The sequence below is a fragment of the Chaetodon trifascialis genome, chromosome 18 (genome assembly GCF_039877785.1).
Source record: "Chaetodon trifascialis isolate fChaTrf1 chromosome 18, fChaTrf1.hap1, whole genome shotgun sequence".
NCBI lineage: Eukaryota > Metazoa > Chordata > Actinopteri > Chaetodontiformes > Chaetodontidae > Chaetodon > Chaetodon trifascialis.
Genome location: NC_092073.1, coordinates 23,974,987 through 23,998,952, shown reverse-complemented (window position 1 = coordinate 23,998,952; position 23,966 = coordinate 23,974,987). Strand labels below are relative to the sequence as shown.

Genomic DNA, 23,966 nt, shown 5'->3' with positions numbered 1-23,966 from the left:
ACATTTTGGGTAGAAATCCTTCACGTGTACTCGAACTTGCAAACCTGAGCCGAAGACTTATCAGGTTTCTCCTGGTTTACAGAAACTCTTAAACCTGCAGGAAGTCATTGTTTTGTGCACGACGTCACATTTCCACAACCTGTGGACACCAGTTTGTGTCTGACGTCCGTCCAGTTTGTCTCTCTTTTAGCTCTGGTGTTGGTCTCCTCCAGCTCCTGAGGGACATGTCTGCTAAATGCTAAATGTCCACCAGCTGCTCAGCAGGAAGTGAACTGAGGTGTTTACAGCTTTTATTGTGAAAGGATGGCGTGCACACACACATAGTAGATAAAGAAGTGCTCTTTATTTCAGTCTCATCTGTTTGTGTGTGTAAATAAACATTTTTCACTTTTAGTGACTTTAATAAAAATATTCTTTACATGTATTAAAAAGCAAAGATACAATTTCGTGATTCTAAACAGCTGTGACGCCGTGGAAACACCAATCAATCAACCAGAATGTGATCACCTGATCTGACCCTCTCACCTGAGAACAGCTCAAAGTCAATATATTGAATGTTCTTCTTCATCAGCTTCATTGATGTCTAAATATCTCTTATTGTGAATCTGATGCAGAAACACGTTTCACAGACTGAAAGATGTGGAACGCTCCAAAAACACCTGTTTGGATCATTCCACAGGTAAACAGGCTGATTGGTCACAGGTGAGAGGATCATGATTGGGTATGAAAGGCACCGCAACGGCTTTTAGAATCAGGGCTGTACTTAAAGGCAACATTTCAGCTTCCACTCTAATAGTTAGACCAGCGTTTTTATAATGAGAAAGGATCTGACGAGCTGGACACTGAGGGGGGACACGGAGGACGTCTATCAGTTTCAGCTCACTGTAAGTCTTCACACGTTTGTCCAACTCTCATGAAATGAGCTGGTGACAGTCTGAGGGAGTCCTCCTGCAGACCTGTGTCCTAAAGACCGTCACACATCCTTCATCTGCCTGTCAGAGACTGTCCTTCACTTTGTAAGAGACGTACTATCATCATCATTATCATCATCATCATCATCATCATCATCATCATCATCATCATCATCATCATCATCTATGTAATGAGGAGCTCTGGAGTGCTACAACACTGAGGGACCCTCACGGGGAACAAGGCAATTCATAAATACAGAAATGTATGGATTTTCTTCACAGCTAAAAAAAAAATAGCATCAAAGGGTTGACTAACATATTCTTCTGAGCGGTCCCTGAACACAACACAGACAGGGAGCGGCTGATGTCACGTTAGTGCATCATGGCGTCTGCAGAGCGTCGCTCGTTCTCAGAGAAACGGGCCAACGATTATCTTTCAGTGGACATCAAAGACAAAGCAGACAAAAACACGCTGAATGGGACCAACGGGACGAGCGAACGGGACGGATAGGACGGACGGAATGAGCGAACAGGAGGAATGGGACAAACAGCACAGGTGGACAGGACAAACGGCCGAGTAAACGGGACAAATGGGACGAACGACCAAGCGAATGGGACGATTGGGCCGAGCTAACGGGTTGAATGGGACAAAAGGGACAGGCGAACGGGACGTACGGGACAGATGGGACGAACGGAACGAGCGAACGGGACAGATGGGACAAATGGCACAGGCGAACAGGACGAATGGGACGAATGGGACGAACGGAATGGGATGAATGGGACAAACGGGACTGGCAAACAGGACAAACAGGCCGAATGGGACGAACGGGACAAATGGGGGAGTTTGGGTTCAGCAGTTTTGATGTTTTTAGTGTTTTCTCATGTCAGCTGAGTGAAGGTTGTGTTCCGTGATGCTGAAAAACTGCAGTTTCCCTTATGGGATCAATAAAGTGCTCCATCTATCGAACAAAGGCTGCTGTGATGAGGTGAAACTGTCACTCAACAGAAAGACTGAAGGCATCTGCTTTAACGCATAGCAGCTCTGCTCACACCTGACTTGAACCTGCAAAACCAGGTTCCATCATCATCATCATCATCATCATCATCATCATCATCATCATCATCGTCGTCGTCGCCATCTGACACCTCGCCAAAGACAAGCAGCTCAGCCATCACGGAGGTGAGTGTGACGTGTTGTTGGGGTTAGTGTCAGTTCAAGTGAACGCGTCGATGTTGGATTATCAGGTTTCACCTGAAAATAAACGACAGGACGATCTTTCCTTCACATTGTGGTCAATTGTAAACGTGCGACCACGAAGCAGCCGAGAAACATGTTTGACACTGTTTAACTGTGCCTGCATCAAAAACGTGTCGTCACAACATTCATCAAACGACCTAAAAATAATATCAGTGCTAAAATAGAGTCTTGGGCGGAAAGAGAACTAGAATATTACAGTACTGTAAAAATACGTTTACTTTGAAGAGATTTTACTGGAGTAAAAGTACTAAGTAAAAATATACTGAGACAGCAGTAAAAAGCACATCAGTGTGAGAGTGAGGAGCAGAAGGAGTGGAGGAGTCTCAGTGTGTCTGCAGAGACTGTGTAGAAGGACAGAGCAGCAGCAGAGCAGTCCACATACACTGATGATACTCTGTCACATCCACAGGAACACACAGGGAGGATGCTGGACTTGACATTGTGTCTGACAGTGGAGCTGATCTCAGAGCAGTTCACACAGCACTGACAGTCATCTCCACTTGTTGGGATTCCTCTGTCAGTCACTGCTGGATGAAGCTCTCCTCTCCACTCGACCTCCCAGTAACATGGCCCAGTCAGAGCCTCTCCACACACAAGCTGCTGCTGCTGCTGCTTCAACCTCTCTGGATCATCAGGACACAGCTGATCGGCTCTCGGCCAATCACCTTTCCGATCACTTCCATCTGATGAGAGAAGAAGACAGACAACAGAAGTCATCAGTCAAAGTTCACAGAGACTCCTTCATCAGCTGGCAGTCAGTGATGCAGCACATCCAGTATCTGTCTATCTGTCCAATCCTGAAGCCCGTCACCATCCTCCTCTCACAGCTTCACTGAGGAAAGCAGCTGCTGAGAAGGTTGGAGGTTTACAGGAAATACTGGATCTGTGCTTTGATACTAACTGTGTTTAGTACAACACTGCTGAGACCAGCATGGACTGACTCCAACCCTCTACTGACCTCACAGTCTTCAGTCTGCAGTCTGGACTCTTCATCATATCACACAGAGGCTTCATTGCTGAATCCTGCAGCTTGTTGTTCGTCATCTCCAGCTCTGTCAGATGGGAGGGGTTGGACTTCAGAGCTGAGGCAAGAGAAGCACAGCTGATCTCTGACAGCTTGCAGTGACTCAACCTGAATAAAGAAGAAATGAGGTTCAGAGTGAATAACTCAGGGTCATTCTGGCAGCAGCGTGGATGAGCACTGACGCCAACAAACAGAAAGACGTGACTGGAAAGGAACAGGAGTTCATATGCTGAAGATATGCCATGACTTGGTTGCACATGAAGTTTTTGTGGGTCTATGTCAGGTCTACAGAACCACAGTAGAAGAGAGAGCTGAAGTCGCTGCTGACATCGTTCAACAAATCAGCCTTCCTTTGTCCAGCTTGTGGACCAGACCTATGATGGTGCAACAAATATGGGTGGAAGGTTTGCCAGAGTACAGGCTGAGACACCAACCATCGACTCTCTATGAGCACCATGGGACACTATTCATGTCTCTCTGCACAGTCTGCAATGAGCCAGGGTGTCTGAGAAATCAGTCTGCAAGATCAATGTTCAGAGCAAATGCAGGACCAGAACCTAACACAGCCCGAACGCCAGTGTCCTGCTCGATGGACAGTTTGGGACAAAGACATCCACTCCGTGCAGTGTGTTGTTGTGAGCTGGGTGGGTCAGTGATCCTACAAGAGGATCAATGCACGGGACTCCCCACTAGAACTGAAGAAACCTCTTGGATGAGACACGTCTTAGAACCACAAGCAAGTTCTGCTGCGTTTGGAAAGCACTTTGAAGTACGCTGAGCTGTGTTGCTAAAAATAGTGATTTATATATATATATATGTTGTGAATATCTGAAAACAATTTCAAAACTCATCGCCCACACTATCCATTAGCAAGTTGACACACACACACACACACACACACACACACACACACACACACACAAACACAAACACAAACACACACACACACAGCCGCACGCTCGTCTCATTCGCTGCAGTCGAATATAACCTTATAAAATTAAGCAAAAGCTCGTGACAGGCCTTGGCATATTGCAGATTTAATGTGGTGTTAGGTCATTAAAGATGGACAGTAAAGAGCATCTGCAACCGGTTTTGGCTGACAAGGAAAACAAAAGTGTTTGGAAATACTTCACATTCGAGGCAAATGAAGAAGGAAAGGCAAAGGATCCAAGCAAGCCAATATGCAAGCAATGCTGCAGGACAGCTAGCCAAAGGCGCTAACACCACAAATTTAAGCTAACTTACATGCAGATGAGCTGAAAACACAGAACTTTTAATTTGACTTAATTTAGTAAATTGCATAATTCAGCTATTTTTAAAGGCCTGGTCTTAAAAAACAAAGAACTCTAAAAAGTGTGACGTTTATTTCAGTAGTACCAGAGAGAAGACGAAATTAAAGTTTAATGAGAGTCTAAAATACATGCTGTCCATGTTCTATCAGTTTTTCCCTGTGGTATCGAAAATGATGCTGAAAGTCAGTATTTTTCATGGTCGTGTACTGAAGGTAGAAATTCCAGTGTTGTGACGATACCAGTGCTGAGAGAAGACAGAAGTGAAAAATGGTGTCTGACCTCAGAGTCTCCAGCCTACAGTTTTGGCTCTCCAGTCCAGCAGACAGCAGCTTCACTCCTGAATCCTGCAGCTTGTTTCGACTCAGCTCCAGCTCTGTCAGATGGGAGGGGTTGGACTTCAGAGCTGAGGCCAGAGAAGCACAGCTGATCTCTGACAAAGTGCAGGAACTCAACCTGAATAAAGAATAAATGATGTCACGTCTGAAGAAAATGTTCCTGCTTGAAATCATTCAATGGTTAATAACCTGTTTAGAGCTGAAGAAGCTTTAGAAAGTTCAAGTTTAGAAAATGGAAACTCCAAACACCTGAACCCAACAGGATGCAGCTTCAAAACGGTCAAGTCTCATTAATGTTAATGACAACGTGCTGCTACTTCAATAAAGACGGAGTGACTCCACCTCCTAAGTCCTAAACTCAAAGCATCTTCAGTTTCAACTATTCAGTTAGTATAAGCACCATGCTGTCTGACCTCAGAGTCCTCAGTCGACAGTCTGGACTCTCCAGAAAACCACACAGCAGCTTCACTCCTGAATCCTGAAGTTTGAGGTTTCCTCCCAGCTCCAGCTCTGTCAGATGGGAGGGGTTGGACTTCAGAGCTGAGACCAGAAGAGCACAGCCAACCTCTGACAACCAGCAGCGACTCAACCTGTTCAAAGAATAAATGATGAAGATTAAAATCCATTTATAATCCAATCAGATGTGTTCAGGTTGTAAATGTGGAGCTCAACATTGCTCTGTCCTCATCAATGAGCTTCTCCCTAAAAGGAGCAGATGAGCAGCTGTATCCAGATGTGACCATTTACAAAAATCACTTCAACAACTAATAGTGGACATTTTCCATAAATGAGGTTCGAATGTTAATTAAATGTATCTACAACAGTAACAGAGAGTCAGTGAACTCACCTCAGAGTCTCCAGTCTACAGTCTGGACTCTCCAGAAAATCACAGAGCAGCTTCATTCCTGAATCATGCACCTCGTTGATACTAATATCCAGCTCTGTCAGATGGGAGGGGTTGGACTTCAGAGCTGAGGCCAGAGAAGCACAGCTGATCTCTGTCAACCAGCTGTGACTCAACCTGAAAAAAGAACAAATTATAAAAATCTATTTATAATCCACTCAGATGTGTTCATCTTTTACATGTGGCGCTCAACATCACTCTGTCCTCATCAATGAGCCCCTCGCTAAAACTGATCCTTTCAGAAGAGAAGAAGAAGAGAGAAACAGCTGCATCTGGAAATATGCTTTGATCTCTGTGTTCCTCTGTGTGTGTGTTTGTGAATTTGTGTGTACCCCCAAAAGGGTTGCCACCTAACACGGAGGAGGGGTATGTGTGTCCCTGTGACCCTGGGAGTTGTGTTGTTGGGGGCAATAGCCCTTGGCAGGATCTCCCAAGGCACACTGGTCTCAGGGGAGGGGTGCCTGCCATTGAGCATCTGGGGGCTGGGCAACACAAAAGAACTACATGGAGCTGCCGACCTGTGGGCCCACCACACGCAGGGGTACCTTCCTGGAGTATACAGAACCAGAGCTGGTGCGGGAGGTGGAGTGACACCTTTGCACAAAGCACTGGTTCTGGAGCCAAACTTGAGAGAAGGTTCTAGACTCTCAGGGTGCCAGGGTGAGAGGCACCGGGTGGGTGTGGGAATACTCACTAACCCCCAGCTGAGCGTCACTCTGCTGGGAGTTCTCGCCAGAGAACGACGGAGTCGTCTCTCTATGACAGCAGCTTGTAGTGCCCAGCCTTCTTAAAGCTCTGGGTGGCATCCTGGAAAGGATTCCGGTTAGGAAATGGACCATCTCTTAATGCCACTGAATAAAACCCTTTGTGTCCCGTCAGTGCCAGTGGATGCAAGACTGATCGACTACCTAAGTGTAGGTGCACTGTGGTTTGGGGCAGCTTTTTGTACTTGTGGTAAGACTGATAGTGAGGTTGGCATATGCGGTCAAAGATGTAACCAGAATCAGCAGAACAATGACTGGAGCCAGCTTCATCTTTGAATGTCCATGATAATAAGTTGAAATAAAATTGAATAACCAATACAGCAGCTTCTAAGACAAATACTACGAACAAACAAACAAGCATGTCGCTACTAGTTCAAACCACATTTTCTTAAGTTTTTTTATGAAACAGAAGTTTTTTTGTAACAGCAAACTACACCTAAAAATGAGAATATGAACAAAACGAAGCTTATGTAGGTAGGTAAGTTTGGCATGTTAATTATGCTTATAAGATCTACAGTAGTAACAGTCAATGAATTGACTGTTACTACAGTCACTTTCCCCTTGTGGGACTAATAAACGTATATTGAATTGAATTGAATTGAACTGACCTCAGAGTCTTCAGTCTACAGTCTGGACTCTGCAGAAAATCACACAGCAGCTTCACTCCTGAATCCTGCAGCTTGTTGTTGTAGCTCAGGTCCAGCTGTCTCAGATGGGAGGGGTTGGACTTCAGAACGGAGACCAGAGAAGCGCAGCCGATGTCTGATAGATTGCAGTCACTCAACCTGAATAACGAAGAAATAATGTGACTTTCAAAAACAACGTTCCGTCAAAAAATCATTCAATGATTAATAATCTGTTCAGAGCTGAAGAAGTTTTAGAAAGCAGAAGTTTAGAAAATGGGAACGCAAAACACCTGAACCCAACAGGATGATTCAATTCTGCAGGTTAAGGCAGATTTGCTGTCAGCTTGGCCTCAAATATTTTACTCAGTATAAATGTGTCAGGTTTTGAAGCACAAGAGAAAAGGTGAAAATTAGATGGTTATGAGAGACAACCAGTGTTTATATATCAGTGTTATGAGACTTACAGGTCCTCAACAAATGTGCCATGTTTTGAATCAGCCATGACATTATATTAATGTGTCTTTCGTCCAAAGCAACATAAACTTCATCAAACCTCCTTAGTTCCAAGATCATACACTCTTAAAAAAATTCCACTCTGCTAGGATTTCAAACATCTTCTCCAATCATTAGTAAAGATTAAAGAAAAAACCTGAAGTGGAAACTAACTGTGATTTGACCTTCATAGTGGACATTACCAAGAACCTCTCAGAGCTGAACCTCAAGCTCTGCAGCTTCTCAGCTCTCTGCTGTCAAATGTGAAATCAAGTGAAATCACCTGCAAGAACAAATGCTGCTGTGACGCCTGAATATGCTGCTGAGTGTGAAAACTCCCCTCAGGCGTTTGGTGAGAGGCTTCTGTACATGAAGAGTCAACAAAAGGAACTGAACATACACTACACTGCCAAAAGCATTCACTCACCCATCCAAATAATTGAAATCAGGTGTTCCAATCACTTCCATGGCCACAGGTGTATAAAATCAAGCACCAAGGCATGGAGACTGTTTCTACAAACATTTGTGAAAGAATGGGTCGCTCTCAGGAGCTCAGTGAATTCCAGCGTGGTGCTGTGATAGGATGCCATCTGTGCATCAAGTCCAGTCGTGAAATTTCCTTGCTCCTAAATCTTCCACAGTCAGCTGTCAGTGGTATTGTAACAAAGTGAAAATGATTGGGAACGACAGTCGTTGCTACAGTCTAAAGTGGTAGGCCATGTAAAATGACGAAGCGGGGTCAGCGGATGCTGAGGTGCTTAGTGCGCAGAGGTCACCAACTTTCTGCAGAGTCCTTCACTACAGGCCTCCAAACTTCATGTGGCCTTCAGATTAGGTCAAGAACAGTGTGTAGAGAGCTTCATGGAATGGGTTTCCCTTAGTTCCAGTGAAAAGAACTCTGAATGCTTCAGGATACCAAGAGATTTTGGACAATTCCATGCTCCCAACTTTGTGGGAACAGTTTGGGGATGGTCCCTTCCTGTTCCAACATGACTGTGCACCAGTGCACAAAGCAAGGTTTATAAAGACATGGATGAGAGAGTTTGGTGTGGATGAACTTGACTGGCCTGCACAGAGTCCTGACCTCAACCAGAGAGAACACCTTTGGGATAAATTAGACTAAGACTAAGAGCCTGTCCTTATCGTCCAATATCAGTCTGTGACCTCAGAAATGTGCTTCTGGAAGAAAGCTCAAAAGATTCCCATAAACACACTCCTAAACTTGGTGGAAAGCATTCCCAGAAGAGTTGAAGCTGTTACAGATGCAAAGGGTGGACCAACGTCATATTAAACCCTATGGATTAAGAATGGGATGCCACTTAAGTTCATATGCGAGTCAAGGCAGGTGAGCCAATACTTTTGGCAATACAGTGTATTTTCTGTCATTTAATGTGGAATCAGCTGATTTGCCTGAGAACCAACAATATGAAATTGCTGAGCTGCTGCTGAGAGCAACTCTGTTCAAAGCTGACTCTTGCAAAGACGCAGTTCTGCTGAAGACTGACTGACCCAAACCTGGAAAACCAGCTGAGAGGAGCATCATATCAATCTCAACACAGAAGTAAAAAAGTGTCTGACCTCAGAGTCTTCAGTCTACAGTTTGAACTCTCCAGTCCAGCAGACAGCAGCTTCACTCCTGAATCCTGCAGCTTCTTGTTCTCTCCCAGATCCAACTCTGTCAGATGGGAGGGGTTGGACTTCAGAGCTGAGGCCAGGGAAGCACAGCTGATCTCTGACAAACCGCAGTCCCTCAACCTGAATCAAGAAGAAATTCTGAAGATTAAAATCTATTTCTAATCCAATCAGATGTGTTCAGGTTGTAAATGTGGAGCTCAACAATACTCTGTCATCATCATTGAGCTTCTCCCTAAAATGAGCAGTGACTCTGTCATTGTGTTATTGTGGATCATCATAATGTCAGCCTTCTACAGACATCATCCAAATGTCAGCACAACATTCATACACCTATTCATGTCAGCACACATCAATAACATGCTGCTGATCTCAGTCACATCTGTAACCATCAAACCAGATGTGCTGGATTACCAAAATTTCCATGTGTGACTTCAATTTGCTTCTATTTCCTCTAACTTGTAACAATGGTGTTATTTTATGAAAAATATTACACACATGTATGTGTGCATGAGCTGACCTAAGAGTCTCCAGTCTACAGTTTGGACTCTCCAGTCCAGCAGACAGGCGCTTCACTCTTGCATCATTCAGTTGGTTTGAGCTCAGGTCCAGCTCTGTCAGATGGGAGGGGTTGGACTTCAGAGCTGACACCAAGACTTCAAAGTGAGTGTCTGAGAGTCCACATCCAGAAAGTCTGAAATTACAGATAACAAACTCTTTAAATACAATAAAAAATAATTAATGATTCTTTATTATAAAAATAGACTCAATTCATTTATATCACATAGCATACTAACATAAACAGCTCAACAGCACAAACTTCTATCACCCAAAGACATAAGATGACAGAGGATACTTCTGTTCACTGACTTCAAAGCTATAACACAAAACAGTTTTTTTTGTCTTATCCTTATTTGCATGTGAGGCAACAAAGACATTTCTAGTGTAACACGTAGAATTTATTCAATGAGCAGGTTTAATGGTAGTTTAGGAAAAGTGGAGGAAGGCAAGACAGTCTTAAAATAGACAGGAAACCCTCCGCAGTGCCAGGGCAGCCTATTACTCTGCACTAATAGAGGAAAATAAGAACAATCCCAGGTTTCTCTTCAGCATTGTAGCCAGGCTGACAGAGAGCCATAATTCTGTTGAACCATGTATTCCTTTAGCTCTGAACAGTAATGACTTCATGAGCTTCTTTAACGCCCGTCCTGGCCTCCCTCCACTGGCTGCCTGTGCATTTTAGAGTTCACTTTAAGATTCTTTTATTTGTTTTTAAATCTTTAAATGGTCTCGCCCCGCCTTACCTCTCTGAGCTGCTTCATCTTTACGCTCCTGCTCGGTGCCTCAGGTCAGCTGATCAGCTGCTCCTGGAGGTACCGAGGTCAAAGTTGAAGCTCAGAGGGGATCGTGCCTTTTCTGTCGCTGCCCCAAGATTATGGAACGACCTACCTTTGTGCATCAGACAGGCCCCCTCATTGTCCATTTTTAAAACTCGTCTTAAAACACATTTTTATTCCTTGGCTTTCGACCAAGCTTGAAACCTTGCTCCTGTTTTATTGTGTCTATTGTTTTTATTGTTTGTCTTATATTTTAGGTTTATTCATTTTATTTATTTATTTATGTTCCTATGTGCAGCACTTTGTCACAGCTGTGGTTGTTTTTTAAAGTGCTTTATAAATAAAGTTGAGTTGAGTTGAGTTGACTTTAATGATAAAATTCTATTAGAGACAGAATTCATCGGCTCCTGCCGTCAACAGGTACTGTTTTGTCTTCAAACACAGAAATTGTAGAATCGTAGAATATTTTCGTTTTTCACCTGTCGACCTTCACCAAGTTCAATAATTTCATTATCAAAATCATCAACCTGTATTTTAGACACCATCCCAACTAAGCTGTTTAAAGAAGTTTTACCTTTACTTGACTCTTCCTTATTAGACATGATCAATCTGTCTTTATCAACAGGCTACGTACCACAGTCCTTTAAAGTAGCTGTGATAAAACCTCTACTTAAAAAGCCTAGTCTTGATCCAGGGGTTTTTGCCAACTATAGCCCGATGTCCAACCTTCCCTTTCTCTCAAAAACTCTTGAAAAAGCAGTTGCTAATCAGCTGTGTAACTTTCTACACAATAATAGTTTATTCGAGGATTTCCAGTCAGGATTTAGAGTGCATCATAGCACAGAGACAGCACTGGTTAAAGTTACAAATGACCTTCTAATTGCATCTGATAAAGGATTTGTCTCTGTACTAGTCTTATTGGATCTTAGTGCTGCATTTGACACCATTGACCATGGTGTCCTATTAGAGACTGGAACACTTCATTAGCATTAAGGGAACTGCGCTAAGATGATTTAAATCCTACCTTTCAGATCGCTCTCAGTTTGTACGCGTTAATGACGACTCCTCTGTGCTCACTAAAGTCAGCTATGGAGTTCCGCAGGGTTCTGTGCTTGGACCATTTCTATTAACCTTACGTATGCTTCCTTTAGGGAAGATTATCAGGAAACACTCAATTAATTTTCATTGCTATGCAGATGATACCCAGCTATATTTATCAATCAAGGCAGAAGAAACCAGTCAGTTAACTAGACTACAAGCATGTCTTCATGACATAAAGACCTGGATGACCTGCAATTTTCTGATGCTAAACTCGGACAAAACTGAAGTTATAGTAGTAGGCCCTAAACATCTTAGAAAGTCACTTTCTGATGACATAGCAGCTATGGATGGCATTGCGCTGGCCTCCAGCACCACTGTAAAGAATCTGGGAGTCATCTTTGACCAGGACATGTCTCCTTACTTACAAAGCCATAAATGGCCAGGCACCTTCTTATCTTAAAGAGCTCATAGTACCTTATTGCCCTACTCGAACACTGCGTTCCCAGAATGCAGGTCTACTTATGGTTCCTAAAGTCTCCAAAAGCAGAACAGGAGTCAGAGCATTTAGCTATCAAGCTCCTCTCCTGTGGAAACATCTTCCAGTCTTTGTCCGGGAGGCAGACACTGTCTCTACATTTAAGAGTAGGCTTAAAACTGTCCTCTTTGATAAAGCTTATAGTTAGGTCTGGCTCAGGCTGGTCCTGGACCAGCCCCTAGTTATGCTGCTATAGCATCAGACTGTCGAGGGACCTCCAAAGATACACCGAGCTCCTCTGTCCTTCTGTCCCTCTCCATCCGCACGCTCTCATGTCCTACCACGGCGTGTTACTAACTTAGCTCCTTCCCCGGAGTCTCTGTGCTTCATCCTCTTGCAGGTTCCCATGGACAGTGGCTGAATCTGGATTGTGGATTACAGCTGCATCTCCTGCCTTGGCCCTGCCTGACATCCACTGCAACTGCTACTACTGTTATTACATCCACTGTAGGCAAATGCCCGCCCACCCAGAGCCTGGTTCCACCTGAGGTTTCTGCCTGTTAAAAGGAAGTTGATCCTCACCACTGTCGCCAAGTGCTTGCTCATGAGGGAATTGTTGGGTCTCTGTAGACAAAAGAGCTCAGCCTGTACCAGCTCAATATGGAAAGTGTCCTAAGACAACTTTTGTTGTGATTTGGCGCAATACATAAAACTGAATTGAATTGAATTGAATTGAATAAAACTAGACCTTTTATTATACATGTATGTAAAGTGTCTGTCTTTCATACTGATGGCTTCCGCTTTACATTGCTTTATAATACTAATCATAATATGCATTATTATGAATTGTAACAATGCTACATCTGGACTTACAGAGCCTTTCTGCAGTTCCTCACAGCTGGAATCAGTCTCAGTCGTCCCTCCACTGTTGTGCTGTACTTCTTCAGGTCCAACTCGTCCAGAACCTCCTCTGACATCTGCAGCATGTAGGCCAGAGCTGAGCACTGGATCACAGAGAGTTTCTTCTTTGATCTGTTCTCTGACTTCAGGAACTCTTGGATTTCCTGATGTACTGAGCGGTCGTTCATCTCCATCAGACAGTGGAAGATGTTGATGCTTCTGTCAGGAGAGATACTGGTCTTCTTCTCCTTCAGGTTGTTGATGACTCTTTGGATGATCTCTGGACCGTTGTCTGTTTTACCCAGCAGACGTCCAAAGAGTCTCTGGTTGGACTCCAGAGAGAGGCCATGAAGGAAGCGGACAAACAGGTCCAGGTGACCATTTTTACTTCTCAGAGATTTCATCATGGCTCCCATCAGGAAGACATCAAGGGTTGAATCAATGTATTTTTGTCCCAGGAAAGCCTTCAGGACCTCTGTGTTCCTGTTGGTGTAACAGTGGAACATGTAGACTGCAGCCAGAAACTCCTGAATGCTCAGATGAACAAAGCAGTAGACTGTTTTCTGGAAGATCACACACTCTCTTTTGAAGATCTCTGTACAAACTCCTGAGTACACCAAGGCCTCAGTCACATCAAGACCACACTGCTCCAGGTCTTCTTGGTAGAACATGATGTTTCCTTTCTCCAGATGTTCAAACGCCAGCCTCCCCAGCTTCAGAAGAACTTTCCCATCAGCCTCCATCAGCTCCTGTGGACTCGTCTCATGTCCCTCATCATACTTCTGCTTCTTCCTCTTTGTCTGAACCAGCAGGAAGTGTGAGTACATGTCAGTCAGGGTTTTGGGCAGCTCTCCTCTCTGGTCTGGAGTCAACATGTGCTCCAGAACTGTAGCAGTGATCAAGCAGAAGACTGGGATTTGACACATGATGTGGAGGCTCCTGGAGGTCTTGATGTGTGAGATGATTCTGCTGGACAGATCTTCATCACTGAACCTCCTCTTGAAGTACTCCTCCTTCTGGGCGTCAGTGAAGCCTCGTACTTCTGTTACCCTGTCAACACATTTAGGAGGGATCTGATTGGCTGCCGCAGGTCTGGAAGTTATCCAGACGAGAGCCGAGGGAAGCAGATTCCCCTCCATGAGGTTTGTCAGCAGCACGTTGACTGATGACTTCTGTGTGACGTCAGAAACAAGCTGACTGTTGGTGAAATCCAGTGAAAGTCTGCTTTCATCCAGGCCGTCAAAGATGAACAGAAGCTTCCAGACAGCCAGCTGCTCTGCTGTCACCTTCTGTAAGGTTGGATGGAAAACATGGAGCAGCCTGAGAAGACTGTACTGCTCATCTTTGACCAGGTTCAGCTCCCTGAACGAAAGCAGAACCACCACACTGACATCTTGGTTTTCCGAGCCCTCTGCCCAGTCCAGAGTGAACTTCTGCACTGAGAAGGTTTTTCCGATGCCAGCGACACCGTTGGTCAGGACCACTCTGATGTGTCTCTGTTGGTCAGGTAAGGCTTTAAAGATGTCCTGACACTTGATTGGGATCTCATGGAGGGTCTTCATCTTGGAAGTTGTCTCAAGCTTCCTCACCTCATGTTGGGTATTAACCTCTTCACTCTGTCCTTCTGTGATGAAGAGCTCAGTGTAGATCCTGTTGAGGAGGGTTCCACTTCCTGTTTCATCACTTCCTTCAGTCACACGTTCACATCTCCTCCTCAGACTGATCTTATGTTCATCAATGACCTTCTGCAGACCATTATTTACTAAGAAAAAAGAACAAAAAGAAAAAAGTGTGAGACAAAACAAAGAAAATTGAAAATGAAGAATAAAAACATGATAGTGTGAGTGTATATGCTTAGTTAAGTGTGCATGCACCGACTGTGCGTGCAGCCTGCTACAGTTGCTCCAGTTTGTTTTTTTGCTTTGTCCTTTACTCTGCCGCGTGTATTATATGACTGACATTTTGTATCTATGCCCTCTCTAAACATGTCGGTCAAGAGACCTCTGCTTTGTTTATTTGCTACGGAATTGCTGCTCTCACAGGGACACAGCACTGATGTACAGCGCATTGTTTACTCCAGAAATCAGCTGATCACGCTGAGGCCAGCCGGCTTGTCGGCCAGAACATCAGAGATCCCTGCTGAAATCCAGAGGAAAACACACAGAGGATGCAGGGGAGGACAGAAACAGTGGAGGAAAAGAGCTGGGTCAAGACAACGGAGGCTTATTGAGAAGAGGAGATATAAGCCGTGTCTCCCCTCTCTCATCATGGGCAACTTGAGGTCGCTGGAAAATAAGGCTGATGGGCTAACAGCACTAGCCAGGAGTCAGAGGGAGTACCAGGAGTGCAGTCTGAGCGGTAAGTGTAAAGGAGGGGAGCTCGTCGTTCTAGTCAACAACCGATGGTGTAATCCTGGTGACATTACCATCAAGGAACGTATCTGTTGCCCGGACATTGAACTGTTGGCTTTTGGGCTCAGGCCTTATTATTTGCCCACGGAGTTTTCAGATGCCATCAGCGTTGCTGTTTACATCCCTCTGCCAACCCGACGTCGACATGTGACGTCATTCACTTCACCATAGCCTGTCTGCAAACTCAACACCTGAGTGCATTCATCGCTATCCCGGGTGACTTCAACCACATCACCATGGCAACAACACTGTCCAATTTCACTCAGTATGTGAGCTGTCCTACAAGAGAGGAGAGAACCCTGGACTTGCTGTATGCTAACGCCAAGGATGCATACAGCTGCTCCCCCTCTGGGTAGGTCTATGTGAGGTGCACCTCACTCCCTGTTATGTGCCTCCGGTGAAGAGTCAGCCTGCGACCACAAGGACAGTGAGGAGACAGTCAGAGGAGACATATCAGACACTGCAAGGCTGTTTTGAGGTGACAGACTGGCAGGCACTCTGTGAGTCCCATGGGGAAGACATTGACAGGCTCACAGAGTGCATCATGGACTATATTACTTTCTGTGTGGACTCCATTGTCCCAGCCAGGACTGTCCATTGTTATCCAAACAACAAGCCGTGGGTGACAAAGGACATCATAGACATCCTCAATCAGAAGAAGACGGCTTTCAGAGCTGGCAACAGGGAGGAGGTGAGAGCGATACAGAAGAAACTGAAGGTGAGAATCAGGGAGGCTAAAGAGAAATACAGGAGGAAGCTGGAGGGGAAACTCCAGCAGAACAATTTGAGAGAGGTCTGGATGGTATGAAGACCATCACTGGCTTCAGAACAAGCAACAACAGAGGAGTTGCAGGCAGCCTTGACAGGGATCTGGCACTTCAGGCCTGGCTCATCCCCCCTCCGACTCCTCTGCTGCCTGTCCTGGATGACCACTATCAACCACTCCCGCCCCCCCTTCTCACACCCCCCATCCTCCTGTGTGAGCCCTCTTCACACCTCCTCAGACTGCCAGACTGACTGTACTCTCCAACCTGAGGACTACACCTCTCCCCCACCTGTCACCTCCACAGTGTGCTTCACTGCTGACCAGGTGAGAAGACAGCTTATGAGACTCCACTCAAACAAGGCTCCAGGCCCTGATGGTTTCAGCCCCAGGGTGCTCAAAGCCTGTGCCCCCCAGCTGTGTGGAGTTCTTCACCAGGTATACGACATGAGCCTAAGTCTCAAGAGGGTCCCCATGCTGTGGGAGATGTCCTGCCTCGTTCCTGTGCCAAAGACGCCACGGCCCAGGGCCTCAAAGGACTACAGACCTGTGGCGCTGACCTCCCACATTATGAAGACCCTGGAGAGACTCATCCTGGAGCAGCTCCGGCCCATGGTCAAGCCACTCTTAGTCCCCCTGCACTCTCCTCCAGTTCACCTATCAGTCCCAACTTGGAGTTGAGGATGTCGTCATCTACCTGCTCAACCGTGTCTACGCCCACCTGGACAAGCCGACGAGCACTGTGAGGGTCATGTTTTTTGACTTCTCCAGTGCATTCAACACCATTTGTCCAGCTCCACTGGGTGACAAGCTGACAGCGATGCAGGTGGACGCCCCCCTAGTGTCCTGGTTTGTGAACTACCTGACTGGCAGACCACAGTACGTGCACCTGCAACACTGTGTGTCAGACAGAGTGGTCAGCAACACTGGGGCCCCTCAGGGGACTGTCCTCTCTCCCTTCCTCTTCACCCTCTACACCACGGACTTCAACTACTGCACAGAGACCTGCCACCTTCAGAAGATTTCTGATGACTCTGCGATAGTTGGATGTATCAGTGAGGGCGATGAGGATGAGTACAGGGCTGCTGTGGACAACTGTGTCACGTGGTGTGAGCAGAACCATCTGCAACTAAATGTGGCAAAGACTAAGGAACTGGTAGTGGACCTGAGGAGAGCCAAGGCACCGGTGACCCCTGTTTCCATCCAAGGGGTCAATGTGGACATTGTGGAGGATTACAAGTACCTGGGAGTACATATTGACAATAAACTGGACTGGGCAAAGAGCACTGACGCTCTCTACAGGAAGGACCAGAGTGTCTCTATTTTCTGAGGCGACTGAGGTCCGTCAACATCTGCCGGACTATGCTCAGATTTTTCTATGAGTCTGTGGTTGGTAGTTATATTCTCTATGCTGCTGCTGGAGCAGCAGACTGAGGATGGTAGACGCCAACAGACTAAACAAACTGATCCGCAAGGCCAGTGACGTTGTGGGGATGGAGTATGACTCTCTGATGGTGGTGTCAGAGAGGAGGATGCTGAATAAGCTAAGGACTATCATGGACAATGTCTCACACCCACTTCATGATGTGCTGGACAGGCACAGAGAGACACATCCCACCTAAACTCAGGACTGAACACTACAGGAAGTCATTCCTGCCTGTGGCCATCAACCTGTACACCTCTTCCCTCTGAATGGCCCTTGTCTTATATATTTTGTCTCAGTATATATATGTTTTGTATATTTATTTTGTGAGGGCGACATGGTGGCGCAGCCGATAGTGTGTGTGCCCCACAGCAAGAAGGTCGCTGGTTCGATCCCCGGGTCGGGCGGGGCCCTTCTGTGTGAAGTTTGCATGTTCTTCCTGTGCATGCATGGCTTCTCTCCGGGTACTCCGGCTTCCTCCCACAGACCAAAAACATGCTCATTAGGTTAATTGATGACTCTAAATTGTCCTTAGCTGTGAGTGTGAGCGTGAATGGTTGTTGCCATATATATTGCCCTGCAATCGACTGGCGACCGGTCCAGGGTGTACCCCGCCTCTCGCCCATTGACAGCTGGGATCGGTTCCAGGGATAGTTGGTATAGAAAATGGATGGATGGATAGATGGTACCATTTTTTTTATATATATATATATTTTCTCTTTTAATTGCACTAAATGTTTATCTCTTCTATCTCTTCTTCATCTCTTCTGTTTCTTCTATTCTTGTAAGGAGCACCTGTAACTAAAACAATGTCCCCCTGGGGATCAATAAAGACTTTCTGATTCTGAAATAATCCATTCTTCCATTTTCTATACCGTCTATCCCGTTCGGGGTTGCAGGGGGGCTGGAGCCTATCCCAGCTGTCAATGGGCAAGAGGCGGGGTACACCCTGGACCGGTCAGCAGTTGATCGCAGGACAACACACAAGACAAACAACCATTCATGCTCACACTCACACCTAAGGACAATTTTAGAGTCACCAATTAACCTAATGAGCATGTTTTTGGTCTGTGGGAGGAAGCTGGAGTGCCCGGGGAGAACCCACGCATGCACGGGAAGAACATGCAAACTTCACACAGAACGGCCCCGCCTGGGGATCAAACCGGCGACCTTCTTACTGTGAGGCACGTGCACTATCTGCTGCGCCAACGTGCTGCGATTCAGAAATAATAAAGAACATATTTATTTCTTGCTAAGTAGACTTTTTTATTTGATAGCACCCACCAAGCACTGCAAGGAAGCACAACCCTGCCCTTCCCAATACTCTGTTCCAGCAGAAGAAGAGACAAAAAGAAAATGGTGAATACACCCACGTTCCAAACACTGATCACCTGATTGAAGCCATCTTAGTGTGACGTAAATCTCTCATGACACCACAAATGTATTAAAACAGGTAGTGTTTTCAGACACGATGACACTGGCAGACAGATGGACAGTCTTACTTTGGACAGTGCAGGTCTGACTGACTGTCTGCAGTCCACATCTTGATCTTTTTCCACACTGGGGACAGCAGGAGTCTCCTGATGAAGCAGACTGATCCCAGTATGAAGTGACACACCGTCTGCAGAACCAATGTCCACAGCTGGTAGAGACTGGATCCTTCAGGACGTCCTGACACAAACCACAGCGGGACGGAGTCTCCTTTACAGAAACACGACTCCTCTTCCTCTTTCTGTGAAGACATTTCGTTGTAACTAAAATGATTTGTTGCCTGTTGTTGAAAAATAGCATTGAATGTCACATCAAGGTCATTTCATGATGACCTCGCAGATAAGCAGATATTTACAATTAGTGTGATTCCTGTGAATACTGTCCAGGTAGAGACACGCTGTCTTCACTCAGAGACTGTTTGTCCAGAGGAGGACAGAGCTTCATCACATGGAGCAACGACAATCGCCTGAAGATCAATATCAGCTCAACCAATCAGCCTCTGCTGGACTACAATGCATCAAACATGGACGCTGCTGCAGAGACGCTACAAACCGTAAAACTGCTTCACACACACGTTCAACCCGACAGCTCAGATCGGAACAATCAGCACAGTTTCAAGGTGGACGCCAAAGATTAGAGTCACCAATTCAGGATCTGATCAAATGTGAAATATTGTCACAATCTGCCTTCTGCTCCCGAGTGATGCCACTGAATATACGAACACATTTTAACAAACAAACAAACAAACACAAACTGAAATCATGGCACCAGCAGAGGTCACTGATGAGCTGATGAGTTAGCAGCCGTTCACTTACTTTGAGTCTGAGCATCCAGATTCACCATTGAAGTACAGAGGTTCATCTTTGGACAAGCTGCTCTTCATGGACAGACAGTTGGAAACTGGAGACTCTGCTCTATGTCTGCTGTCCTCAACTCTGCAAACACCGACAGGTTTTTATTCATATTACATGAATTCCTTCAGACTGTGATAAAAATTACTGTTTATTTACCATTCCAGTAAAAACATATGTGTGTACATATATACACATATATATATGTGTTTCTTTTGGCAAATAGTTGCTTGCAAATGATTATATCTGGGCCATATTAGCTGGAAAACAAACTAGAACACAGCATGAAACCTCAGCCTGGTCCATGTTCAATAAAAACTGGTGACAATACCACAGAACCTGAATATTTTAACGTATTAGGACGGGCTGTCAGAGCGGTCAGGGGTTAAGGAGACGAGAAGCAAGGGGTAAGTAGTTGGAACAGTATCTTCGTCATCAATGCATCATCTTCCATCAGGTCAGTTTAAAGTAAAACGGGTCTTACTTTGAGTCTGAGGGTCCAGGTTCATTACTGAAAGCTGGAGGATAATCTTTGGACCGGTCGCTCTTCATGGACAGACAGCTGGACAGTGGACACTCTGCTCTCTGTCTGCTGTCCTCAGCTCTGCAAACACCAACATGTTTTTCTTTGTGTCACATGAATCCTTGATCAATTCTCTGATGAAAGCCATTTCTGAAGCTCTAAACACACAAACTGCTGCTGCTGTCCATAATGAGGAGCTGTGAAGTCTGTATCAGTCCTCTTAGATTAGATTACAGCTTTTCTAGGTGACTGACAGCTGTCACAGCTGCTAAGATGAAGATGCCACCAATCATTTCTCTTCATGTCACAACAAGTTGGTTCAATTTAGGCTGCAAAGACATTTTAGTCACATTTTTAATCTAAAAACACAAAATCAAAACAATGAAAACATGAAATCAGCAGAAGAAACTGAAAGTGAGTCGAAGAAATGAGTTAATAGCAGTTTTCTTACTTTGAGTCTGAGGGTCCAGGGTCACGACTGAAGTACAGAGGTTCATCTTTGGAGAAGCTGCTCTTCATGGACAGACAGCTGGACACTGGACACTCTGCTCTGTCCTCCTCTTCCTCCACACAAACACTCATCTTCTGGTCTGAAGTCAGTCTGAGAGGTGAAACAGTGACACTGACGGTGAGCTCAGAACACAAGAAGCAACAAACAAGTGAGTTCAAGACACTGACAAGACTGAGAGAACAGGAAGTAACACACACACACACGCACACACACACACACACACACACACACACACACACACACACACACACACACACACACACACACACACACACACACACCTGGTCAGCTGCTTGCTTTTCTTGGCTCTCAGTTGGTTTAATGTTTATTCTTCAGCCAATCAGGACTTTGTGTCCACAGCTGAGTGAAACTCTTGACTTCAAGCTAACTTGTCTTTGAGACTTTAACCGTAAACTAAGAAACACTCCCCCTCCCTCAGCCTTTCCTCCTCTTTCTTCTGCTTTGCGACTGAAAACACACTCTGAACTGTCGAAACACTGAAACTCTCAAGGCTCACGCCCAGTCCTCATGAGCCTGGATCACATGATCAGTGATGCTCCTCCCCTTTCCATTTCCAAGAAAACAGCTTATCTGTGTGTGTGTGTGTGTGTGTACCATGGATTCCTATCATTGTGGGGACTCGCCTTCCTTGCAGGGACAAAACGCAGGCCCACAGTGTAAATCATGACATTTTAGGATGAAGACTGGGGTTAAAGTTAGGCTGGCAGTGGTTCTGGTTTTGGTTATGGTTCGGGTAACTTTCCAGAAAATGAATGTAATGTCCCCACAAATTCTGTATACACCACTGTGTGTGTGTGTGTGCGCGCGCACACAAAACACAGTTGTCTCAAAACTAACTTTATGTAATGGTACTGCACAAGTCAATACATCAACCTGAAGTATCACATGCAGTAATATTATAATGATATGGCGTCATTAACATTAGCTGCGGGGGGGCCTCCCATGTTTACGTTACGGGGCTGATTGTCAGAGAAGCAACAATGTATCCATGACAACAAACTGTTACAGCAGGTAGCAAAAAGTTGCTGCGGTGTTTTGACAACGTTAACAAATAGACTAAATTAGTTGAATTCACGTTTAAGGTTAACTTTCACCTCCAGAGGGTTAACAAAGGTAGAGGTGAGTCGGAGAGGTGGGACTATTTTTTTCACAGCGGGGCTGTTTTATTAGATAATATGTATTTCTGTTTAATTAAAAACTACATGAAAATGATTGTGTATTCCTCTTTCATATTGCCATTATTGGTAACCGTTTTGTAAAAGCAATACATCACTCCAGTCCGTGATATACGCTCATTATACCACAGCTGAGGGGCGTTCTTCGGCCCGACGCGTAGCGGAGCGTATACCACTGCCTGTCGTGATGTATCGCTTAAATAACTCATCTTTGACATCTAGAGGCTTCACTCTTCAGCGCTGTCAAAGTCTCGTACAATAAAGTCTCATCAATAATCATTCAACTGTTCAGTGTGCTCAGTGTGTGGGATTCAAGGTGATCTAATCTAATATTCATAATTACATCTTCATCAGTGTGCGAGCAGGAGCAGGTCCTCTTCTCTGGAGTCCACATGATACACCACCATGTTTCTACAGGAGCCCAGATGGACAAACCAAACACGGGCTTGACAGAGTGAGTTTGGTGTTTTTGGTGTTTCTGGCAGCCACTGCAGAACTTCCTACACGCTCTTCAGCTGGTTGCAATCTGCTCCCTCACCACCAGATGCCACCACTACGAACTGGTCCTTCAGTAGCTTGAACACTGATTTGTGCATTAAAATGTGAGTTTAACCATCAATATGTGTTACACCTGCTTGCTATCTGATTCAAGATGCATCTGCTCAGAACAGCTGATCTGAGGAAGTCACTTCAATGTGAGGGCAAAAGTCCCTGAATGTTGTCTTCAGGTGTAAATTCTGATCAGTTTGTGATAATAAAATCACATCAGATCACACATTATAAATCGTGTCTTCATCCTCAACGCATCATCTTCAATCAGGTCAGTTCACAGTAAAAACAAGTCTTACTTTGAGTCTGAGGGTCCAGGGTCACGACTGAAGTACAGAGGTTCATCTTTGGAGAAGCTGCTCTTCATGGACAGACAGTTGGACACTGGAGACTCTGCTCTGTCCTCCTCTTCCTCCACACAAACACTCATCTTCTGGTCTGAAGTCAGTCTGAGATAAAATTTATTGTTGATTCAACACCGGGAAGCTATAACAGACAGCAAAGAGACAGAAAAAGAAGAAAAAAGACAATAAAGGACACAGAATAAAAGCAGCTGCATATAGAGGATAACAGAGGTGAAAGGTCATCAGACTGTGAACGCTGAATATTCAAAGGACATTTGTTCAAGAGTCAAACACACGACTGCAAAAACAGGAAGTCTCTCTCTCTCTCTCTCACACACACACACACACACACACACACACACACACACCTCGTCGGCTCTGTGCTCTTTCTTGGCTTTCAGTTTGATGTGTGTGCATCAGAGACTGTGATGGTGAACGAGTGAGAGCGTTGGATGAAACTCACCCTGCGTCAGTCTTCGCTCTTCCTCCGTCTGCTGTCCACTCAAAATGGAGTCTGACACAGTTTCACTTTCAAAGGTTCCCTCCCCGATCCTCTGAGCCTGGGTCACATGATCACTGTCGGCCCTCCCCTCCCCATTTCCTGGAAATCACTTGGTCTGTGTGTGTGTGTGTGTGTGTGTGTGTGTGTGTGTGTGTGTGTGTGTGTGTGTGTGTGTGTGTGTGTGTATGTGTGTGTGTGTGTGTGTGTGTGTGTGTGTGTGTGTGTGTGTATGTGTGTGTGTGTGTGTGTGTGTGTGTGTGTGGCTCACACAGATTCGCTCTCTGTCATGATGTGTTTATGAGGGTCTCTCTTGGCTTGAACAGGCTGAATTTAAATGAGTATGTTGGTACTTAATGACACGATGTGTGATTACACACTAACGAAAACATAAATATGAATATTACATCATAT

The 23,966-nt window shown here is 45.2% G+C and overlaps 1 protein-coding gene across 1 annotated transcript; it reads right to left on the bottom strand.

Annotated features, from left to right (window-relative positions):
- Positions 1 to 322: 322 nt before the first annotated feature.
- On the bottom strand, positions 323 to 23,562 carry LOC139347138 (NACHT, LRR and PYD domains-containing protein 12-like). Its single transcript, XM_070986609.1, has 15 exons — positions 23,517 to 23,562; positions 23,009 to 23,195; positions 20,905 to 21,054; positions 20,415 to 20,534; positions 19,895 to 20,014; positions 19,091 to 19,320; positions 12,965 to 14,753; positions 9,759 to 9,932; positions 9,185 to 9,361; positions 7,097 to 7,273; positions 5,668 to 5,841; positions 5,234 to 5,410; positions 4,765 to 4,938; positions 3,128 to 3,301; positions 323 to 2,852 (listed from the first exon to the last, which is right to left on the bottom strand). Exons 2-15 carry the CDS (start codon positions 23,137 to 23,139, stop codon positions 2,843 to 2,845), a joined length of 3,777 nt encoding a protein of 1,258 aa, XP_070842710.1. The 5' UTR covers positions 23,140 to 23,195; positions 23,517 to 23,562; the 3' UTR covers positions 323 to 2,842.
- Positions 23,563 to 23,966: the final 404 nt, after the last annotated feature.